This window comes from Rhinoraja longicauda, chromosome 1 (genome assembly GCF_053455715.1).
Source record: "Rhinoraja longicauda isolate Sanriku21f chromosome 1, sRhiLon1.1, whole genome shotgun sequence".
NCBI lineage: Eukaryota > Metazoa > Chordata > Chondrichthyes > Rajiformes > Arhynchobatidae > Rhinoraja > Rhinoraja longicauda.
In genome coordinates this window covers 85029789-85052158 of record NC_135953.1, presented here as the reverse complement: position 1 = coordinate 85052158, position 22370 = coordinate 85029789, and the positions used below count along the sequence as shown (strand labels likewise).

Genomic DNA, 22370 nt, shown 5'->3' with positions numbered 1-22370 from the left:
GTAAGACAGGACAGGTGGGCAAGACATATGCCGTTTCAGTGCGTCAAAGGCATGTTGCAGCTGCTCATGCCACGTTCAGGCAGTATCTACCTCAACAATAAACTGGACTGAATTGAAAACACTGATGCGCTATACAGAAAGGGCCAGAGCAGACTTTATCTGCTAAGGAGACTCGGGTCCTTTGGAGTGCAGGGGGCACTCCTAAGGACCTTCTACAACACGGTGGTTCCATCTGCCATTTTCTATGGAGTGGTCTGCTGGAGCAGCAGCATCTCAGCGGCGGAAGGGAAGAGATTCGACAAACTGGTCAGGAAGGCCAGCTCTGTCCTGGGTTGCCCCCTCGTCTCAGTGCAGGTTGTGGGAGAGAGGAGGATGATGGCAAAACTAACATCGCTGCTGGACAATGACTCCCACCCCATGCAGGACACTGTCACTGCACTGAGTAGCTCCTTCAGTGACAGACTCCTTCACCCCAAGTGCGTGAAGGAGAGATATAGGAGGTCCTTCCTTCCCGCTGCTGTGAGACTGCACAACCAGCACTGCTCCCAGCAGACGTCAACAATAACAGCTAAGAACACACAGAAAACTGATGACAATTCATGTATCTTTTATTTATAATGAATGATCTCTTGCTCTCTTTCTATCCACTTTGCTGCTGTAACACTGTAAATTTCCCCGGTGTGGGACGAATAAAGGAATATATTATTATTATTATTATTATTATCTTTATGGGTGAGCTGTCACAGAGGAGCCGATAGCTGGCTGAAATTGGGAATAAATTTACCGAGGTAGTTGACCATCCCCAGAAACCTTTGCAAAGCTGGGATATCTGCCGGCACCATCATCTCACCAATAGCCGACATTTGGAAGGGTCAGCTTTAAGGCCTTCACTTGTAAAGATGTGCCTGGCATAACTAACCTGATTCACCCAGAACTTGCATTTGAGGATTAAGCTTCAAATACACTTCTCTGGCACGGTTAAGCACCCGTTCCAAAGCGGAATCTGCCAGAAAGAGCTCTTGGCATCCAACACAGAAAATACCGTTGTGTTTGCCATGTGTGCAGCCACTTCTTCCACCGTGCGCATGGGGTGGTGTGGCCTTTTAAGAGCAGCATTCAGGTCCCTCGGATTGACGCATATACGGATCTCTTGTTTGTTCTTTTTGTTGGCCGCAACCATAGATGACACCCAATCGGTCGGCTCCGTCACTGGCGTGATGACACCTGCATCCTGTCCAGCTCAGCTTTGACCTGGTCCTGCATAGCCCCAGGAATACGATGTGCAGGACGAACAACAGGTCTCACATCCGGGTCCAGTGTCATTGAATAGGTCACTGATAGTTTCCCAAGCTCGTCAGTAAAGAGATCGCTGCACTCCATAAAAATTTGGTGTGGAGTATCATCTTTAATAGGGGTCAACTGGTGTACATCCTCGCTGAACAAGACCAGCCCCATTTCCTGGCATGCACAAAGTCCTAGCAGTGGCACAGCACCTTCCTGGACAACATAAAATGGAAGTGTGTATAACTGTCCCTCCAGGTGTCACTGCAACTGCACCATTCCAACAGGTTTGATTTTGGTGCCACCATACGCAGTTAGTGGTGGTGGATTTACTGCACGATTTGAATTGTTCACCATCCCGCAGACACATGAATGAGTTTCTCGACATCACGTTGCACTTAGCACCAGTGTCTACCTTCATTTCTACTGAAACACCATCAACTTGCATGGTGGCCATAGCTTCGTCATTTCTTACTCTTTGTGCCTCAAACAAACCCATTTGCAGTGTGATCCCATCAACACCGACCGTCTCATCGACACTGCTGTTGGTTTGATCTGATTGCAGCTGGAGAACAAGCTGTTTGGGTTTCTCCCTACGGTAAGTCTGTTGTGTGGATTTGCAGCACCTCCTGAAGTGATTGCGTTTTCTACAGGCATAACACTGCTGACCGAAAGCTGGATACTTTTCCCTTTGAGCTGCATGGTTGCCTCCACAATTGTTGCAGACGGCAATAAATCGTATCCCAGCCTTTTCCGAATGCATTCTCATCGTGATCTCGGGCTTACGCTCTCTCCAGAACCCAGCCTGAACAGCATCAATACTCAGGGCAGATCGCTGCACAAAAGTTAGCATTATGCATTTTGGTCATCTCGTGAACTTGACAGGTAGAAATAGCCTTAACCAATGTCAATTCACAGTCACGCAGAAGTACCTTGCTTAGTTTATCATCACAAATACCACATACCAGTCTATCTTTGATAAGCTCATAACCTCCAAACCTACAGCTCCTTGCTAGTAACTTTAAAGCGTTAATAGATGCCTCAATAGTCTCACCAGCTGCCTGATTCCGGGTGTTGAACTTGTGCCGTTCCATGGTGAGATTAATTTGAGGGCTGCATAACTCTTGAAATTTTCTCTTGAGATATTGAGGATCCTCTTTCGATTCAGCGGGGGTGACAACCTCTTCTCCGCCTCCCGCAGTGGGCTGCCTCACCTCCTCCGCATACACAAACGATCTCGCATGTTCGACAGCCTCCTGTCCCTCAAGGTTGAGAAGAATATATGCTTGAGTGCGGAGTGGCTTGTCGGAGTGTGCGGTTGCGATGAAAATGTCATAATCTTGCTCGAAGATGCGCCATCTCTCGCCGATGTTGCTGTCGAAGACGAGTTGATCCGGCCTCCGGAATGCATCAGCCATGTTCGTTTGGCAAACAAACTTTTCGATCTCTCTTGCAGAGAAGAAGAGAGTGAAAAACGCTCGAATCTCAAGCCGATGAAGTTCTGGGTCAATACTTCTGACACCATGTATGAAGTTGTGTGAAAAACGACAAGTAGTTTAACTTCATAATATGCTTTATTAACCACGAGGCTGTAGACCAAAGACAAAGCCTGTACATTCCATCCAAATACTCCCCGTCTGACTGAACCTCAATAGCCCGCATGTGCTAGATAAGATACTCCAGGAACAGTCTAAACAAATACCCGACATGGATCAGGAATATAGTGACTGATCTACAATGGCAAAAGGTGTTGGCACTGTGAGCCGAAGACTGGTTACATAGAAACATAGAAAATAGGTGCAGGAGTAGGCCCTTCGGCCCTTCGAGCCTGCACCGCCATTCAATATGATCATGGCTGATCATCCAGCTCAGTAGCCTGTACCTGCCTTCTCTCCATACCCCCTGATCCCTTTAGCAAAAAGGGCCACATCTAACTCCCTCTTAAATATAGCCAATGAACTGGCCTCAACTACCTTCTGTGGCAGAGAATTCCACAGACTCACCACTCTCTGTGTGAAGAAATGTTTTCTCATCTCGGTCCTAAAAGACTTCCCCCTTATCCTTAAGCTGTGACCCCTGGTTCTGGACTCCCCCAACATCGGGAACAATCTTCCCGCATCTAGCCTCTCCAACCGCTTAAGAATTTTATATGTTTCTATAAGATCCCCCCTCAGTCTTCTAAATTCCAGCGAGTACAAGCCCAGTCTATCCAGTCTTTCCTCATATGAAAGTCCCGCCATCCCAGGGATCAATCTGGTGAACCTTCTCTGTACTCCCTCCAGAGTAAAAGGCCCGGAGACAGAGGCAAAGTCAACATTAGGAGAGTTCAAAATCATGGCAGGCTCATAACTCGTTGAGATGTGGGCTTTGGGGTACAAAGTAGGTGTATACTGGCCATATTGAAGTTAAAATAAATTATTTAATCCAACAACTCATTTGGTACACCAAGATTTTGTTTTATTCTGGCAATACCATTAAAAGACCAAAATACTGGTGTGGTTCACAATTGAAAAAAAAAGTTTTGACTGCTGTTAAAGTGACATTCCTTACTAATGAAGACCATCTTTTCCCTTTGAACAAACTGACTTAAAACCTTGAGTGCTCTAAACGTTCCCTGAAACATTTCAATACTGTACTTGCAATTTCCTGTTATTTCTCAGCTATGATCAAATGTATAAATCAGCCATAAGATGATATAATAGCACTTGCTTTCTTTGTTGGACTTTTCTGTACAATGTGAAAATGTTGCTGTTAAGGCAAATGACCCTTGTACAAAGTTGGACAGGATGTGAATTGAGTTTACTAGTGTGTGTAGCTTTGTTCTGCTCTCTGCTCTCTCTCTCTCTACCTTGCATTGTACAATGCCAGAATAATACCTTTCCTAAATAGTCGAAGGTTTTGAGAGTAGTAATGTACAGATAGGACCAGAACTAGGCAGGTGGCATGAACCATTGATGTTCTCGTCTAAAGCCAGCAATGTAATTTTTAAAATTATATTTTAAACGAAAGGAATAAGATCACAAAAATGGCACTGGTAAACTTTGCGAATCCAGCCAACAGCATCTATGGTGGTGCACACTTGTCAAGTGGCTAATACTGACAATGGAGCTATCTTTCCTCTGTGAATTAGAACAGGCTATTTCAGTATTTGAGTCCACTCGGAAATAACTCCCTAATGTGCCACGACAAAATAAAAATTGTGCATAACTGACCACACAGTGGTCAGATTATTACAAAAAAAGGCATTTGCATCTTCAGTGCTTCATGCAACAATATTGAAATCGTCAGCAGCAGCAAACAGCAAGAGCACTTTTCCCCATGAGTTGCAGAAGGTTGTACAATGAAACAGAAAACCCCAGAGAAATACCAGTAAAGAAAATGAATGGTTGTGATTAATAGAGTCACACATAATTTATGCCCCCCCAAAAAAAGCATTTTGTAAAAATAGTTCTGAAGGTCAACTTCTTAATATTAAAACATTTTGGAAATATACAAAAACACCACTGAAGTAGAATGAAAAAAGTCACCTATATATGTGGTTCAAACACATGATCTAAAATGAGTAAAAAACAAATTAATTATTGCAATTCCTCATCATGCCATCAGAGTCAATGCACACAAAGAGCAAGATGTTAAATTTATTATGTTGCTTTTGAAATGACCAAAGAGCCACAACTTTACCCTTTTTTATGTCTGCATCTGCTGCATTCAAATGCACAACATCAATCCCACCTCAGCTGAAGCAGCAGATTACGGCATGACCTTGCCTGAAATTAAAAACTGACGTTTATTTCCTGTTACATTCAAAAGACAGTGACAATTTCTGTCTTTTAGACTATATTAACTGTGGAAAAAAGGATAATCGCAGTGAAAATAAAAGAAAGAAAATACAAATCATGCCTATATTATGTATACCAAAAATACATTAAAACACATTCATTTTAAATATTTCACCAAAATGACATTCAACTCTAGCAAAGCCCATGTTTTACTACTATGCTTGCACTGCTGAAGCAGATGGCTTCCCTGCAAAGACAAACACATAGTACAAGCAACAGGACGGCATGATGGCGCAGCGGTAGAGTTGCTGCCTTACAGCGCCAGAGATCTGGGTTCGATCCCGACTGCGGATGCTGTCTGTACTGAGTTTGTACGTTCTCCCCGTGACCATGTGGGTTTTCTCCGAGATCTTCGGTTTCCTTCCACACTCCAAAGACATATAGGTATGTAGGTTATTTGGCTTGGTAAATGTAAAAAATTGTCCCTAGTGTATGTAGGAGAGTGTTAATATGCGGGGATCGCTGGTCGGCACGAACCCGGTGGGCCGAAGGGGCTGTTTCCACGCTGTATCTCTAAACCATCTACCGCATTATATGTGTTTGATAGGATTGGTAAATTTGGCTTTTTTTTCTCATCAGCCCCTTTTGCAGACTTGGCATTGTCAACTTTTTATTTTGTTGGAGAAGGCAGACAGAAAGTGCTGAAGCACATTAATTAAAAACTGTGTTTCGTGAACATGCAATGAAAGGGGTGCTGAAACTTGTTTAAAGGAACTTGGAAATAATAATAAATTGGAAATAATAATGTTGTGTGTAATTCCAATTGGCAGTCGTGTGTCAGAGCACCTTGAGAAATAATAGGTATATAGAATACTATGTGTCAGAGATAGGAGGGCAGAAGGTCCTATGTGCCAGAGATAGGAGGACCTGGAATAACTCAGCAGGTCAGGCAGCATCTCTGGAGAACATGGATAGGTGATGTTTCGGGTGGGACCTTTATTCAGACTTACTTTTTCACTTTACCTCATGGAAATGTTTAAAAATATGATTACTGGGCAGGCTGCGGTATCAATCTCCAGTGCAAGTGGTTTACTGAATGGGAGCATAATTATATTTATTCCCTATCCTTTATGAATAACAGAAGCAGAAGTAATGCTTCTGGGCACATTATAACCCTCAGTAACAAGTCTTGTGTATAGGTATCCATGAGCATTGCTGGACATCAGTGTAATTCACTGGATGATGAAAGATTTCCTATCAGGCTACCTGATACATACAATGCAGCCAAGGTGCACTGTTCCTGTGAGGAGCATCGAGGATATATAAATCATCCTGGTGGAGCTCCATTGACTGGGCAGGGTAAGAAGGAACTGCAGGAGATACCCGATGAAAACTACTGTGCCCCCCACCCATTAACAGATATCATCTGATGAAGTCAAATGCCGGAAGATGACTGGATTTTGTAACAAACCTGCAGTCCCTTCACCTGCACTGTACACATGTTGTCTCTACGTGTCTGACAGCAGTCCTTTTTTTAATCACAAATATGTACTTTCTTCAATACACTAAATATTCACGAGTGTTTTACTGGGTAGACTTGTGTATAAAATCATGAGAGGAATAAATCGGGTAGATGCACAGAATCTCTTGCCCAAAGTGGGAGAATCGGGGACCAGAGGACAGGTTCAAGGTGAAGGGGAAAAGATTTGATAGGAATCTGAGGGGTAGCTTTTTCACACAAAGGGTGGTGGGTGTATGGAACAAGCTGCCGGAGGTAGTTGAGGCTGGGACTATCCCAATGTTTAAGAAACTGTTAGACAGGTACATGGACAGGCCAAGTTTGGAGGGATATTGACCAAACGCAGGCAGGTGGGACTAGTGTAGCTGGGACATGTTGGCAGGTGTGGGCAAGTTGGGCCGAAGGGCCTGTTTCCGCAGTGTATCACTCTATGACTCTATGACTTCAAGGGAGCGAGGTGGGACGTTTGAATCACTTTGTCCTGCCTCCTGATAATCATTATGTTAGACGTGGGCCTGTTTCAAACCTGTGAGGATAACCTAACAAAACACTAAAATACTGTAGTATCATAACAGCTCTGAGACGTACAGTGATGGGTCCACTCTTTCCTTCTGCTGTGAATCTGTAAAATCTACACCCGAAGTACAGGACTGGAAAAAAATCTCCTTATTCTCTGGCATTTTCAGATCAAAGTGTTTTAATGGAAATGTCATTTAATGGGCAAAACTCAAATAACTACAAAATGTTGTGTTTGTTTACGTTATATGTGGGTTACATCAATGCATCATTAATCTCGACATTTTGGGGTCCATGCATGAAACAAACAGATGGCCACACAGTGTGAAAGAATTTTAGACAGGGGAGAGTGTAAGTGGCTACACTCCTTGGAAATTTGTTAAATTGTTTTTCTTTTATTACTTAATATTCTTGGTTTCTGCAAACCTTATGCTTTTACACAATTGTCAACATGAATTCAATAAACTGATTTTTTTTTCAAGAAGCAGGATATTGGAGCATACCACCTCTCTGTGGCCTCTTCAAACCATTTGGACAGTATTGTTGCATTTATGAATTTGGATCTGTTATTTTACTGCCATTCATGTGCCAAGTACTATGTCTTTGCTTTGTTGACACATTCATCAGTAATTACATTAAAACCTTAGAGCAGTATTAATAATAATATTGTTTAACACAAATTATTACCATAATAAACCAGAGTGAATAGTTCTGTTACAGTTGATATCTCAGCCTAAAATACTTTATATCAGGTGAAATAACAAACAGAGAGTAATGGCAATTTTCAGAGTATAAAATAATACCTTTGCAGTAAGTATACACAAAAAAAGGATGTTTTACTGCTTTTAATCTATCATTGGAGAATCCCTCGGCTCGTATCAGATTGCCAAATTGGGGAAAGTTCAATAGAAATACAAGTATAGCACAACAGAAGACTGAGTCCTCTCAAATGGATTAATCACCAAACTATGCAGGATATTGCTTTATCCTCAATAGTGTAAGTTTTTAAAGATCCTGCCTTGCTGGATAAAAATACACCTGTTGTACACATGTATTATTGTGCAAGGACTGGATGATAGTGATTCTCATTGAATCTTTACATATACTATTGTGACAAACCCTGTCATACATTGGAAGACAAAGTTGTCTAAATCAATCAACCAACAAGGATATCTTTAACCTCAATTATTTAAATGTTTTAATGCTGCCTTCCTGTCTTTTGCACATAAAAAGAGAATTGCATGCATTATTTTGCAAGGAAAATATCTAGAACCAATCCTCCTCATTGGATCTTTACACCGGTTCATACTTTAATATAATCGAGGAGGACATTTGAACAACACACGAGAACAACTTGGCAATGTTTAGGGAAAGGAAATTGTTCCAAGGATTGATAAAAAACACTATCTCGTTAAAGTTCATATCATTTTGCTTAGAGAACCAGGCAGCAAAATGATTTAATGTATGAGAATCTAAGTAAAACCAAATCAGAAAGATTGCACTAGAAATATCTCCAACTTGTTTTTCATGAGCTAAGTTAATGGCATCAGCCATTCTGCAGTGTGATGTGAATTTAATTCAGGAAAAAAAAACCTGAAGAATGTATTAATGTTACTTAACAGCAGTTCATTTGTGCATTTGAGCCTTTAAACAGGACAACAACAATCAAATATATATATTTACATATATAAGAAAGCTTGCATAAAATATTCCCTTCGTCTGACACTTTAAAAAAATGCTGGTCTGATGAACCACTGTCGTGACTGTGCATTTTATAATAAAATGCTTTACGAACATGCGGAATGGTTAAAGTTAGATAATAAAACATAACTGACATTTTATACATAATAGAGACATATAATTCATACTTGGCATGTATCAAAAGATAAACCATATGCAACCAAAGCAGCGTAATGATGTTGGTGACAATGTGAGGACTTGGTCTTAGCATTAATAATATACAGTTGCCTCACCTTTTGCCCACATCAAGTAAAGCAAAGTAGATGCTACATCGTAGTATGGTCTGTGGTCTCTATCCTTTTGTTGGAGTAGACATTCAATGGACATATTATTTAATCGTTCATTAAAATTGTAGAACATGAAGGATATAATTTAGTAAAAAAGAATGGGAAGATAGAAACAATGCATCCATTGACTTTGATCGGGGTCAGGTACTTATATTTAGAACTCAACGTCAGAATATACCTACAAGCTAAATGACCAATGCTTGTATAACATTAACGCACAGGAAATGAAATACTACTTTTGGAATTACTATCCTCAAAAAAATGCATATGCTAAGAGAAGTCTTTAAAAAAAATAATAAACCTGTCTTCCCATCTCAGAAACTTTCAGACTTCTTAAAGCCCAGGTTTTCTGATACACAATTGGGCACTAACCATGAAATAAGATGCCATATGCTAGTACCAACAAAAGGATGCAGAGATAAACATAACACAGGGTTGATGCCAAGTTTTAAATCAATAGGTGCAGTTGCTCAATAAAAGTATGCAAGAAGTTAAACTGCCTGTCGTAGCAGCATCGGCGCAAAGGGGACTCTGCAGGAAGACCTGTCTTGAATCAAAACAAAAGTTATGTCTAGAGCAACCAAGTGCTAAAGACAGTAAAGTATAGAACAATAATAAATCATAGTCAAGAAGAGAGATTATCATAAAATGCCTCGTATGGCAACATTCCCATTAAATATAACACTAGGGTTTGCATTTATGAAAGACAAATGTATAAAGTATTGAATAGTTGAGGCACAAAAGGTTTTTGTTGTCAATGCATTAAAATAAAGCTTCTGGGTCATATGCTTCAGAGAGCTTTTCAATTAAAATCCAAACACCCTTGTTCTTCCACGCTGGAGTCTTCCTAATTGTCATGCATAATACCTTCGGCATCTCTCCACTGTTTGGCAACAGTTGCAAAGTGTTTCATAAGATGCTTTAGACATTTGATTCTAAATCCTTTCAACTCCAAATTATCCATTGGAGCCAGTTTAAATTTCCCACTTGGGTTGAACAATCTTGTGGCCGGTATCGAAGCTCAGTCAAAAGCTATTTCCTTTTATTTTTGTCTCTTTTAGGATTGACATGTCTCTGCTCCACGAGGAAGAGTCTCTTGCTCCTTTATGGAATCCGTTAAATCCACTTATTCTTCCAAATCCTCTGAATGATAAACATGCCATGCTCCAGCCTGGTCACACAATGCTGTCAGAGTCACTGTCTGTGCATTAGCCAAGGACTGGCCCTTGGAGCACTGAATCATCAACTCAGTCACTCTGCCATCCATCTGAGCTGGCTTGCACAAAACAAAAAAAAAACTGATGCTGCCATGGTTACTTCATCCACAACACAGGATGTTGAACAACAGAAGGTTAGCCATTTTTTTTTGCAAATTCAAACCCCTTTTCCTCTGCATTTCAATTATTTCTTTCTGGCAATGAGCCAGGGATTTCCTCCCTTTAGATGGAGAAAGAAAAAAGACAGTTCAGAGGCCTCGGCCGCAGGTGTGATTGCACAGAATGTTTGCGTTTGAAGTGGTCACACATCTAGCACTGGTCAAGCATTTCATGCACTTCACAGATACGACGGTGGAAAATCAGTGATGGAACTTTAGTCGGAGATTGTAAACAATGGCAAAGTTATTTACAAGGAAACAACCAATGACATTCCACAGTATTGATCTGCTTTAGTCTATTTGGTAACACTTATATGATGGTCTGAGAAATATCAATGGCACTTGCCCATGCAAAATGCACAAGGTGAGACAAAGCTCACTGGTAGCACTGGCGAACAACATTCCCACATTGTTCTTGTTAACACGATGAGTCGCCGACAGAACTATTCTGTCGGTCAATGTACGATGTTTAACTTCTTACTATAAAGAAGCAGAAGCAGCTACGTATGACTTTTTTCTTGACTTTTTTTTAAGCTGTTACAACTATATAAATACAAAATATGGAGCATTATGTACAAACTTCATGCTTTCGTGTTAGACTCATCACTGCAAAAAAAACAAAAAACACACACATGTTAAGTAAAACGTACATGAGAAGATTAGTAATTACAAATGATTAATTTCTATTAACCAACACACATTCTGAGGTGAGCAAACAAAAAGGGGTTCAAATAAAATGATTCCAATAAGTTGGCTTAAAAATTGAGAATCTACATCTTTCACTTCCCAAACTTCCCCACTTTGGCTTTGAATTGTTTAGTTGCATGTGTGGGTCCTACTTTAAGAGAGCCATATTCTGATAGCATTTGGACAGAACTGTCTCCAACTGAAAGCCTTGGATTCAGAGGAAGATTACATAGGACTTGATCCACCCAGTTCCTGATTTTAAAACTTGAAGTCTTTTGAATCCCGATCCTTGTAAATGTTTCCAGCCCCACATCCCTCAAAGAATACTGCATTCACTCAATTCTGGTGTATATTACTTTCCCCACAGTCTGTCACACTTTAGCCTGCCAGCCACCCAGAAAAGTAACGCAGGAAGAGTGACATTGCTAACATTGCTGATTGAACCCACTTGCTCTGATTGCCTCGACTATTTTCCCAATGGTGCACCATATTGATCTGCTATCAATTCAATTGCAAAGAGGCAAAGTCTCAATGGTTTATTCTCATCAAGGGGCACAAGTAACAAAACGCAAGTGGTAGTGCAGCATTCCTCAATGCAATGTGCTCTCTAGTGAGCTGCAATTGAATTCTCCTTCCAGCACTCCAAGAACATGAAAAGTTTTGTTCCTGCAATTTCTGGACTGGATCACATGGACCATATATGCACATTACACACTATTTACAGTCCTTAGAACTAGACAGGGGACTAACTATGTCATTATCATCCTGTTTTCAGTGGGATGAGGCTGCTACCTGTTTCAAGGAGGTACTTCAGCATCGTAGTGGGAAACTCCTTTAGAAATGTCACCCGCCTGATCAGTAGTGCTATCAGATAGTGAAGTGATCAACACCATTTTGAGGCATTGTATAACACTTTGGAAAATAATTGACTTCAGCATATTTAAACCAGTATTTTGCAATCCTCACTATAATTATGAACAATTTCCCCCCAAAATGATAAGCAATATGAATAATAGGACTTTGTTGTAATATGATAATTGTGGTTAATGTAAAATTGTTCATTTCTCTTAAAATAATTCCATAACTATCAGGCTTTCCTTACCTTCTGCCAACATCCTGGCATCGGCAATCCATCCAGACCCTATTTTAATCAAAACAAAAGGCTTTGACTATTGCACAGAGAATCAAGAATAGCAAGGGCAGGTATTCCTGCCAAATAATCTCTATGCCAGTGAACACAACTTTATTAACCGAACGATTGCTATAGGAGTTCAGTATATATAGTTGTTTCTACCCATAGAACATTATTCAACAATTTCCACATTGCTGTGTTAACATATCTGAAATGGCATTTCAATTAATTAATTTATGGCTGCTTTTTAATAATCTTGTCAAGACGAAATAGCTTCGACTGAAATCTTGGTCTCCAAGCTCGCAAAATATACTTTGTTTAAACATAGACTTAATAGTAAGCCTGTAAATATTTGCATGGAAAAATAATAAGCTTGAAATTGGATTGCAAAGAAACAGATTTTCACCCATTTCTTATGCATAAATATCTTATGGAACAGTGGTTTGGGGATTGTACAGAAGCATGTGAATCATTTCATGATGAAATGCATCTCCATTGGGCATTTTGGCATTGAATAATCCAAATGCCTGTGTCACATCCCTGATATTTTGTGTACATGATGATGTCGTCAATTACTCAAATGCAGAAATTGGATCAAAATTTGTGACCTCGGTAATTAATTCACAGTACAAAAAGAACACAGAAATTACGTGAATTACGTGATTTAAAATATCAACTTAATATATTTTTTACATAATAAAAGGACTTAAAAAAAATATGTATATAAAGAACCTCATTGCCAGCAGGCTGTAATACAGATGCATCCTGATGCCGTGCTCTAAGTCAATGTCATTCTGTTCACTGGATGGCCTTTCCACATTCACTTACAACATGGAACATAGAACCGTACAGCATAAGAACAGGGCCTGCAGCCCATAATGTCTGTGTCGAACATGATGCCAAGACCATCTCTTATCTACCTTCGCATATTCCATGTCCCTTCATTCCCTGCATATCCATGTGCCTTACCAAAAGCCACTTAAATGCCACAATCGTATCTGCCTCCATCATCAACCTTGGCAACACATTCCAGGCACTCACCACCCTCTGTGTAAAAAGGTCACTCTGCACATCTCCTTTAAACTTTGCCCCTCTCCCCTCAAAGCAATGGTTTCTAATATTTGATTTTTTCATCCCTGGAAAAAAGGTTCTGACTGACTACACTATCTATACCTCTCATTATTTTATATACTTCTATCAAGTGTCCCCGTAATATCCTGCATTCCAAAGAAAACAATCCAACTGTCCAACATCTCCTGGTAGTTTATACCCTCTAGTCCATGCAATATCCTGGCAAACCCTCTCTGCACCCTTTACAAAACTGCAATGATCCATGAGATCCTAGAGAATATGGACTGCTTTGCAAATGTTTGGAGCCACTTTCTAGGAAAGCCAAAAATCAATGATGAAACTCACCAATGTTTTCATGTTCCAGCACAGTCCTTCAAGACCTGAAACCTAGCACAAACCTCATGGTCTATCATGGAAAGTATTCCCTACCCTCCTGTGTGCCTGACAAAGTCAGCGATTATCGACAGCAGACTCCCTAATTCACAAGAGAGATTTCAGCAACATCATCTCTGCAAACTCTTCCAAATACAGGGGTAGAATAAATGAGCCAATGTTACTTTCCTCTCAGGCCAAAATCTTCAGAACTGAAGTCCTAGTCCACTCTGTGGAAACAAAGAACTGCAGATGCTGGTTTATACCAAAAATAGATGCAAAGTCCTGAAGTAACTCAGCCGGTCGGGCAGCATCTCTGGAGAAAAAGGATGGGTGATGTTTTGGGGCAGGATTCTTCCTAGGGGTCACCCATCCTTTTTCTCCAGAGATGCTGCCTGACCCGCTGAGTTACTCCAGCACTGTGCCAATCCTCGTCCACTCTGTTGGACAGACTACATTGTTTGCCCACAATAGACTCCCTCAATAGACACTCTCTTCTGAGATCAGTCAAGGGAAGAGATTGCTATGTGGATAGGATGATTCATACATGCACTTAAAGCCTCCATGAATATGTGGAACACCCCCACGGACACGTGGCAGCCCATGACAGCTGAATGTGGAAAAGAAGAATACCAGGTGGCAAAGGGTCCATGCTTTGAGAGCACACCGCAGTCTAATATAAACAACAGAATGAGTGTATTGTCTCCCTGGCTACCAATCCACCTGCTCCATGAAGCATCTCCTGCTCCACCTGTTGCAGAATGTGCAGGTTCCACAACAAAGCCATCATCAATCCCATGGGACTGCCTTAATAGAACCAAGTAATACAGGGAGGATATTGGATAATAGATGATGATTAGTTTGTCCCTCCCAAACCTCTATAGGCACATTTTATATGTAATATGATATTTCAGGTTATTTTATTAAGTCAGGAACAGGATTGATGCCCCAGATCAACATCATATTCCAAGGTAATTTCTGTCATCAGGTCATAAGGAATAGGAGTATAATTAGGCCATTTGGCCCATCAAGTCTACTCTGCCATTCAATCATGGCTGATCTATCTCTCCCTCCTAACCCCTTTTCCTGCCTTCTCCCCATAACCTCTGACACCCGTACTAATCAAGAATCTATCTATCGCTGCCTTAAAAATATCCACTGACGGCCTCCACAGCCTTCTGTGGCAAAGATTTCCACAGATTCACCACCCTCTGACTCAAGAAATTACTCCTCATCTCCTTCCTAAAAGAACGTCCTTTAATTCTGAGGCAATGACCGCTGGTCCTAGACTCTCCCACAAGTGGAAACATCCTCTCCACATCCACTCTATCCAAGCCTTTCAGTATTCTGTATGTTTCATTGGTCGTTCTTCTAAACACCAGCAAATACAGGCCCAGTGCCGACAAACGCTCATCATAGGTTAACCTACTCATTCCTGGGATCATTCTTGTAAACCTCCTCTGGACCCTCTCCAGAGCCAGCACATCCTTCCTCAGATATTCCTCTCAAAATCCCATAAACTCCTCTGTGTCATCTCTGATGCAATCACATCATCCATTCATCTTGCTCTCAATGTCAGCCAGACCAAAGAGATGTCTGGATGATTGTTGACTTCAAGAGGGAAAGTCGTGGATCCACAAATCTGTCTTCATTGGTAGTTTACTGAACCCTCTCCAGGGCCAGCACAACCTTCCTCAGATATGGTGCCCAAAATTGCTCACAATATTCCAAATGTGGCCTTACCAGCACCTTATAGAGCTTCAACATTACATCCCTGTTTTTGTGTACAAGTCCTCTTGAAATAAATAAATAAATTATGTGGGGAACTTTCCCCACATAAATTGCTGGGATTTTAAGATTGCTGTCTTGTATACTTTCCCAAGACAGTAGAAACAAGGAACCACAGGTTACACAAAGGGACACAAAGACACGGAGTAACTCCGTAGGTCAGGCAGCATAGGTGACAATGGGACCCTTCTTTCAGTCTGAAGAAGGATTCCGACTCGAGCATCACCTATCCATGTTCTCCAGAGATGCTGCCTGACCCACTGAGTTACTCCAGCACTTTGTGCAACTTTCCAAGGGATATGGATGAAATGCTGGCCTTGCCTGCGATGTTTACACCCTGAGAATGAATTAATAAGAATGCAAAAGATATCTCATGATCATTCATTATTAGGTGATTTAAACGGTGAGAAAAACAACCATGAATGAATTTATGGCTGCACCAATCAGTATTATAGGGTGAATGGATGCTTCCGCTTATGTTTATCATACTTTTACTTAGATGGAATGCAGTTTTCTAATTTACTGTAGTATTCTCATGCATTAAAGGAGGGCCGATGCTCACAGCTATTGGGCAATAGGCTGGCCGAGAGCTCTCTCAATTTCTAATTGTACCTCTAATTGCAGGGTGTCAGAAACATTACAAAAGTGGCGAGAGATCTGGAAAATCCATGTGGAAATTCCATGTTCATGTAGGAAATGCGAGGTGCCCTCATTGGGAAGATCAGTTTGATTCTTCTCCTGCTCCCTTCCCCTGTCGTAAAATGGACAACACACTTTCCACCTGCACCTTCATGGATCTTGCTCTACCTGGGGTATTGCCATACTTGTGTAGGAAGGAACTGCAGATGCTGGTTTACACCGAAGATGGACACAAAATGCTGGAGTAACTCAGCGGGACAGCCAGCATCTCTGGAGAGAAGGAATGGGTGATGTTTTGGGTCGAGACCCTTCTTCAGACCGAGAGTCAGGGAAGAGGGAGACAGAGATAAGGAAGTGTAAGGTGTGAAAACGGGACATCAATAGAAATGAGATTCAAGGAAAATGTAGAATAAATCATTGTTAGCTCGGAAAAGGTGACAATATAGCATACAGAGATAAAATGTAATCAGGGACAGTCAAACTGGTCGGAGAACTGGGAAGGGGGAGGGATGGAGAGAGAGTGAAAGCAAGGGTTACTTGAAGTTAGAGGTCAATATTCATACCAGTGGGGTGTAAGCTACCCAAGTGAAATATGAGGTGCTGTTCCTCCAATTTGCAGTGGGTCTCACTCTGACAATGGAGGAGGCCCAGGACAGAAAAATCAGTGTGGGAATGCGAAGGGGAGTTAAAGTGTTTAGCAACTGGCAGATCAGTTAGGTTCAGGCAGACTGAACGGAGGTATTCAGCGAAACGATCGCTGAACCTGCGCTTGGTCTCGCCGATATATGGAGTCCACAACTGGAACCGCAGATACAGTAGATGAGGTTGGAGGAGATGCAAGTGAACCTCTGACTCACCTGAAAAGTCTGTCGAGGTCCTTGGACGGAGTCAAGAGAGGAGGTATTGGGTCAGGTGTTGCATCTCCTGCGGTTGCAGGGAAAGTACCTGGGGAGGGGGTAATTTGGGAGGCGAGGGATGAGTTTACAAGGGAGTTGTGGAGGGAACGGTCTCTGTGGAAAACGGAAAGGGGTGGAGGTGGGAAGATGTGGCTATTGGTGGGATCCCATTGGAGGTGGTGAAAATGTCAGAGGATTATGTGCTGTTTGCGATGGCTGATGGGGTGAAAGGTGAGGACAAGGGGGATTCTGTCCCTGTTGGACTGGGGGGAGGGGGAGAAAGAGTGGAGCTGCAGGATATCAAGGAGACCCTAGTGAGGGCCTCATCTATGATGGAAGAGGGAAGCCCCCATTTCCTAAAGAATGAGGACATCTCAAGTGTCCTGGTATGGAACATCTCATCTTGGGCGCAAATGCGGCGTAGACAGAGGAATTGGGAGTAGGGATTAGAGCCTTTGCAGGAGGCAGGCGGGGAAGAAGTGTATTCTAGATAGCTGTTGGAGTCAGTAGGTTTATAATAGATGAGAGTCGATAGTCTTACCTACTTAGTTTAAATGGCCCGGGTGTTTGGTTACCTAATAAAATAACAAATAGAAGCAGAAATAGACTATTTGGTCCTTGATGCCTGGTTTGCCATTTATTAATATCAGCGCTGATCTTTCAGTTCAGTGCTACTTTCCAATACTTACCCCATAATCCCTCAATCTCATTGCCAGCAGGCCTCAAAGGAAGAAGCATTCTTAAGCCAAGCTCTAGTTATTGTTGTTCTGTTCACTGGATGGTCTCTCCACAATCACTTTCTAACACAAAGGTCCATGAGATATGTATGTCCCTCGAAAGCATACTCTGCTTCACAACTTTTTGGAGCCATTTCCCAGCAAAGACCCCTTAATATTTAAAAACATCACTTTCATTCCTGATATCACCAATGGCTGAAACTACTCTGCCCTCTTCCAAAGATTATTCATTATCTGGGTGAAGAACTGTCTTCTCATCTGCACATGAGTGGGATTCTCACTTTAGAAGTGGCTCATATTCAAAGAAAGGCTGAAATGTTATGTCTTCCTAAATGCTTGCACTGACACGTCTCAAGCAGAATTTTTGCCTGGCGCCAGAATCGGCAACCAAATTGCAACTATTCCTACAGTGCTTTCAGATGATTGGAGAATTACATAACTGGAACTTGTTGCCTGACTCCTTATATATTCTTACTTTTAATATATGGGATTCATTCCAGGGAAATTAGAAGAATGACGTAATCCCTGGAAAGTGACACAGGAGGCTTTACTCAGTATTATTCAGCAAACACCCAGATATGGGAAGTGTCTCGACAGTATAGATGTCTTCATTCATTCTTAACATTCTGGTACTGTCACATGTGATTAAAGGATTCAAAGGTTTCAAAGGTCTTTTATTGTCACGTGCACCAAGTAAGGTACAGTGATAATCAAATTACCATTCAGTTAAACAGATACCATCTCTCTCAAATGTCTCTGCAATCATATAGCTTCACTGGTAAATGTCAGCATTTGGGATTTATGCCATACTATTCTATTTGCAATGTGTACTATGATACTGCAAAATATTTTTACATGGCTTTTAACATTGTACTGTAGGACATGTCATGTTCAAATATCATCATTCATTGCACACAATTATCATTAATAGTCCCGTGTACAGTTATTCAGATTCGGTGGGAGCATGGTTTAATATGAAAACTACAAGGTGTTGCTGCTGTATAGTTAAATCTAATTCATAACTTTTAAATCACTTTTAGCAATCATCATTTAGAGAACCTTATTACCAACTGTGTCTCGAGGGAAATTTCTCTATTGACATCAACATGATGGCTAGAAATTACATTTCCAAGATTTGGTTTCAAGATTTAAAATCAATATTAAAATTCAAAGAGAATATAATCATGCGCAGTAACACATTTCATTTATGATCTTTAACATTTTTCATTGAACATGTCAGAACTGTGAATGAAACAAAAGTAATATACCAGATTTTTCAGATATGCACCCCTCTCTATGGTTCTATTCCATTCTTGTTTAAGTAGTCCCATCAAAATATTATTCGTTGTGATTGATCAGTTGAAAATATTTTTGTGTAAAAAGTTACATCAATGATATTTCATTATTTATATTTTCCCAACTAAATATCTGACATTATAAAGTTTGCCCTATTGGTACAATGGAGGTAAAGGGTTTATCTGGTTATGCATTTTATTTCACAAATGAAACAAAGATTGTATTAAAAGCTAAGAAGGGTTTTGGAAGCAACATGAGTTTTTAATATCAAAAAATTGAGTTATTTTGGAGTAACTGCAATTTGTTAAGGTAAGCCAGTTGCCTGACATGGTGTTAATAATCAGTGAGGGTTATCAGTAGAAGCTTGGAATGGCTGAGTTGAAGGAAGGCATTGCTTGTTACAACTGGTGTTGCCAAAAGGTTGAGAAGTGTTAAGGAAGCAAGATGGGCCTAATACAAGTGGAAGAGACTATTATGTCAGGACACCAATATATGCTGTAATCTTTCATATTGCTCATAGCACTCAATTTCAAAATGTTTCTTTTCTCTAATACCTCTCCCAAGCCTCCTATTTTTCCAGGTATTCAACACAAATTAAAATTCTTCATCAAAGCACTTTGAAATGCTTCCAACCCCTGAACAGACTAGAGCAATATAGATAACATTTTATCAATATTTGGAAAAAAATTACCTGGCCTCTTGAAAACTTTACTCCTGCAGTTAACATGGAATATATCCACTAAATTAAACCACTCTTTGATTTGATTTCCAAGGGATGTTTCAGCATCTGTGCTTGCGTTTATGAACTTGGGAGGGGACTTAGCTAACCTATGAAAGAAGACACAAAAAGCTGGAATAACTCAGCGGGCCAGACAGCATCTCTGGAGAGAAGGAATGGGTGACATTTCGGGTCAGGAGCCTTCTTGATTCTGAAGAAGGGTCTCGACCCGAATCATCACCCATTCCTTCTCTCCAGAGATGCTGCCTGTCCCTCTGAGTTACTCCAGCTTTTTGTGTCTATCTTCGGTTTAAACCATCATCTGAAGTTCCTTCTTACACGCTATGAACGAGGACTTTGTTTTGGTCCTGCAGTGATTTCTAGCCAAATGTTTTGATTAACTATTCCTCAAAGTGAAGGCCCAAGCAACTCAGCTGGCAGTACTGAGATTGTCAGCTGGGAAGCAGGAAGTACAGTCGGTAGTAAGTGAGTTCCACTGACTACTGTGTTTGTGTTAGTACTCTGCTTGTGAGGAGAGAGACTTGTGTTTGTATATTTACAGTGCATGGACAGAGCTCTGCTCTACTGGGCATCTTTCACAAGTCTACTAATTTAATCACCGGCCCTCTTCTGCCGCTCATTGGGAAGAGCAGTTAAATATCTCCCATTGCGTCTTATTTTGCAGTTGTATCAAATTCTGTACTAATTGAATTCCGTTGCTGTGCAGGCATTTTCACCAATACAGACCAATTTGAGTTTCCTGATGCAGTGTAATAATTTAATAACCACATGTAATGTAATAATCGCTTATTTCCTCCAACTTCCTCAGCGATACGCTAGAGAGAATTCAATAGCTATCACATCATACAGCAAAAGACATATATTGTTCTGTAAGTATATAAAAAGCACACTCCTCTTGCATTGGGATTTGTTAGCTGAAGGAAGGTATATTCATGCACGTGCATTACGTCTAAGGAGGATCAGACCATTACTTTGCATTTTTGCAGATTGCCTAATTAAAGATTGCATGCAGGGTTGGTAGGAAAAAGAATACTGTACCAATTGGCAAGGGGCATCCAGCCCATCCAGACCAGGCTGACCTGGCTCCCCTTTTTCCCCCTTATTGCCGCGGAGTCCCTGTTTATTGAAATTAACTTGCATTGTTATTGACAACGAACTGCTCTGCCTGCGGAGAGGCCAACACTTGACATTTTATAAACGGGAGGGAGAAGCAGCTACTGATTCCATAGGCAGCGTGTGCAGAGAGGGGTTTCCATGACACGAGGCTCTGTGTTAATATTTCTTCTGATTTTGCACTTATTAGCGCCTACCTGGAAGCAAATCTCACTTTGTGATTTTTTTCCAAGCACAAATCAGACTTGCAATCAAAGACCAATTTTGCTGTACTTTTCATTTCCAAAATCAGATGCTTCCAAAATGTGTAAACTATTAAATATTTGGTTTGGTTTGTGGTGAGTGTGATGGGACCAAAACCCTCGTTACACACATGGAGCAAATTTTGTGATCCCTGTGACCAGATTGCCGGAAGGTACCAGGGTTTATGGCAAGTTTAGTTGATTGTTTTATGAAATTGCCATATGAAATTTGGAAGAAGTAGTTTTGCTTCCTCATACAACTGAGGAATGTTGGAACAGAATCTGCCTCTCCCTTTTGTTTGGCTTTTCATCTGATTACCAGTACACAGCAGAGACATACCAATGGGCAAGGTGCATCTAATCCAGGAGCACCCTGTTCTCCTTTCTCCCCCTTAGGCCCTTTTTTGCCTTTCTTTCCCTTTTCCCCCTGTGGACACAATGGTTTGGTCAAAAAGAAAAGTTTTGTGAATTCAGACATTGCTACATGTACATGACGTCCACCAATTTGAATGCTAATAATTAAACAATAAAAGAGTAATAGTATTTAAAGCCAGAAATATGTATGTTGGTTATAAGGGATAAACGATTGCAGTGAGGATAAGGGATGCTATTAGAAAAGGGAAATTAGTGAGGTTGCAGGAACACATGGGAGTGAGTTATATTCGGAAAAAGGTAAAACTTCAACTCTAATTTATTAGAGTGATCAAACTAAGGAGTAAAAAGATAAAGGATGGGGCAGGACCAGAGGTGGGAACAAAATTGGCTGGAGTTTCATGGGGCAGAGTGGGAAGGAGAAGGGTAGGCACCTCCAGGAAAGAGAAACATGCTTCAATATGAGCAACAGGAATAAGAAGCACTTAAAAATAATCTCAACAGAGGAAGTGGCCCTTTACATTTACCAAGGAATGCCCTTAGTAACCAGGCAGAAATTTGCCACACAGAGACTTGGTGATTTGCTGCTGCAATCATTTATTCTGCAGCCAGTGATCACTGTCCCCAATCGAGGGTTCTGCCGAGGCAAAGGGAAAAGGACACTACCTCAGCTGACGAGAAACAATGCAATTAATTGTGCAGTTGAATGCAAAATGGAAGTCAAATATAGTTATTCAATAAAACTGAGCACAGACCTCCTCAAGTTATAAGATATCCAACCATGTGAAA

At 41.0% G+C, this 22370-nt stretch overlaps 1 protein-coding gene across 1 annotated transcript in view; it reads right to left on the bottom strand.

Annotated features, from left to right (window-relative positions):
• Positions 1-3753: 3753 nt before the first annotated feature.
• Positions 3754-22370, bottom strand: part of col25a1 (collagen type XXV alpha 1 chain) — a 231415-nt gene continuing 212798 nt past the window's right edge. The window contains exons 35-37 of the mRNA XM_078396380.1: positions 21550-21636; positions 12287-12325; positions 3754-11103 (exon numbers count right to left, since the gene is read on the bottom strand). Of these exons, the coding sequence (XP_078252506.1) occupies positions 11101-11103; positions 12287-12325; positions 21550-21636 (129 nt within the window). The 3' untranslated portion in view covers positions 3754-11100. The remainder of the gene's footprint in view (positions 11104-12286; positions 12326-21549; positions 21637-22370) is intronic.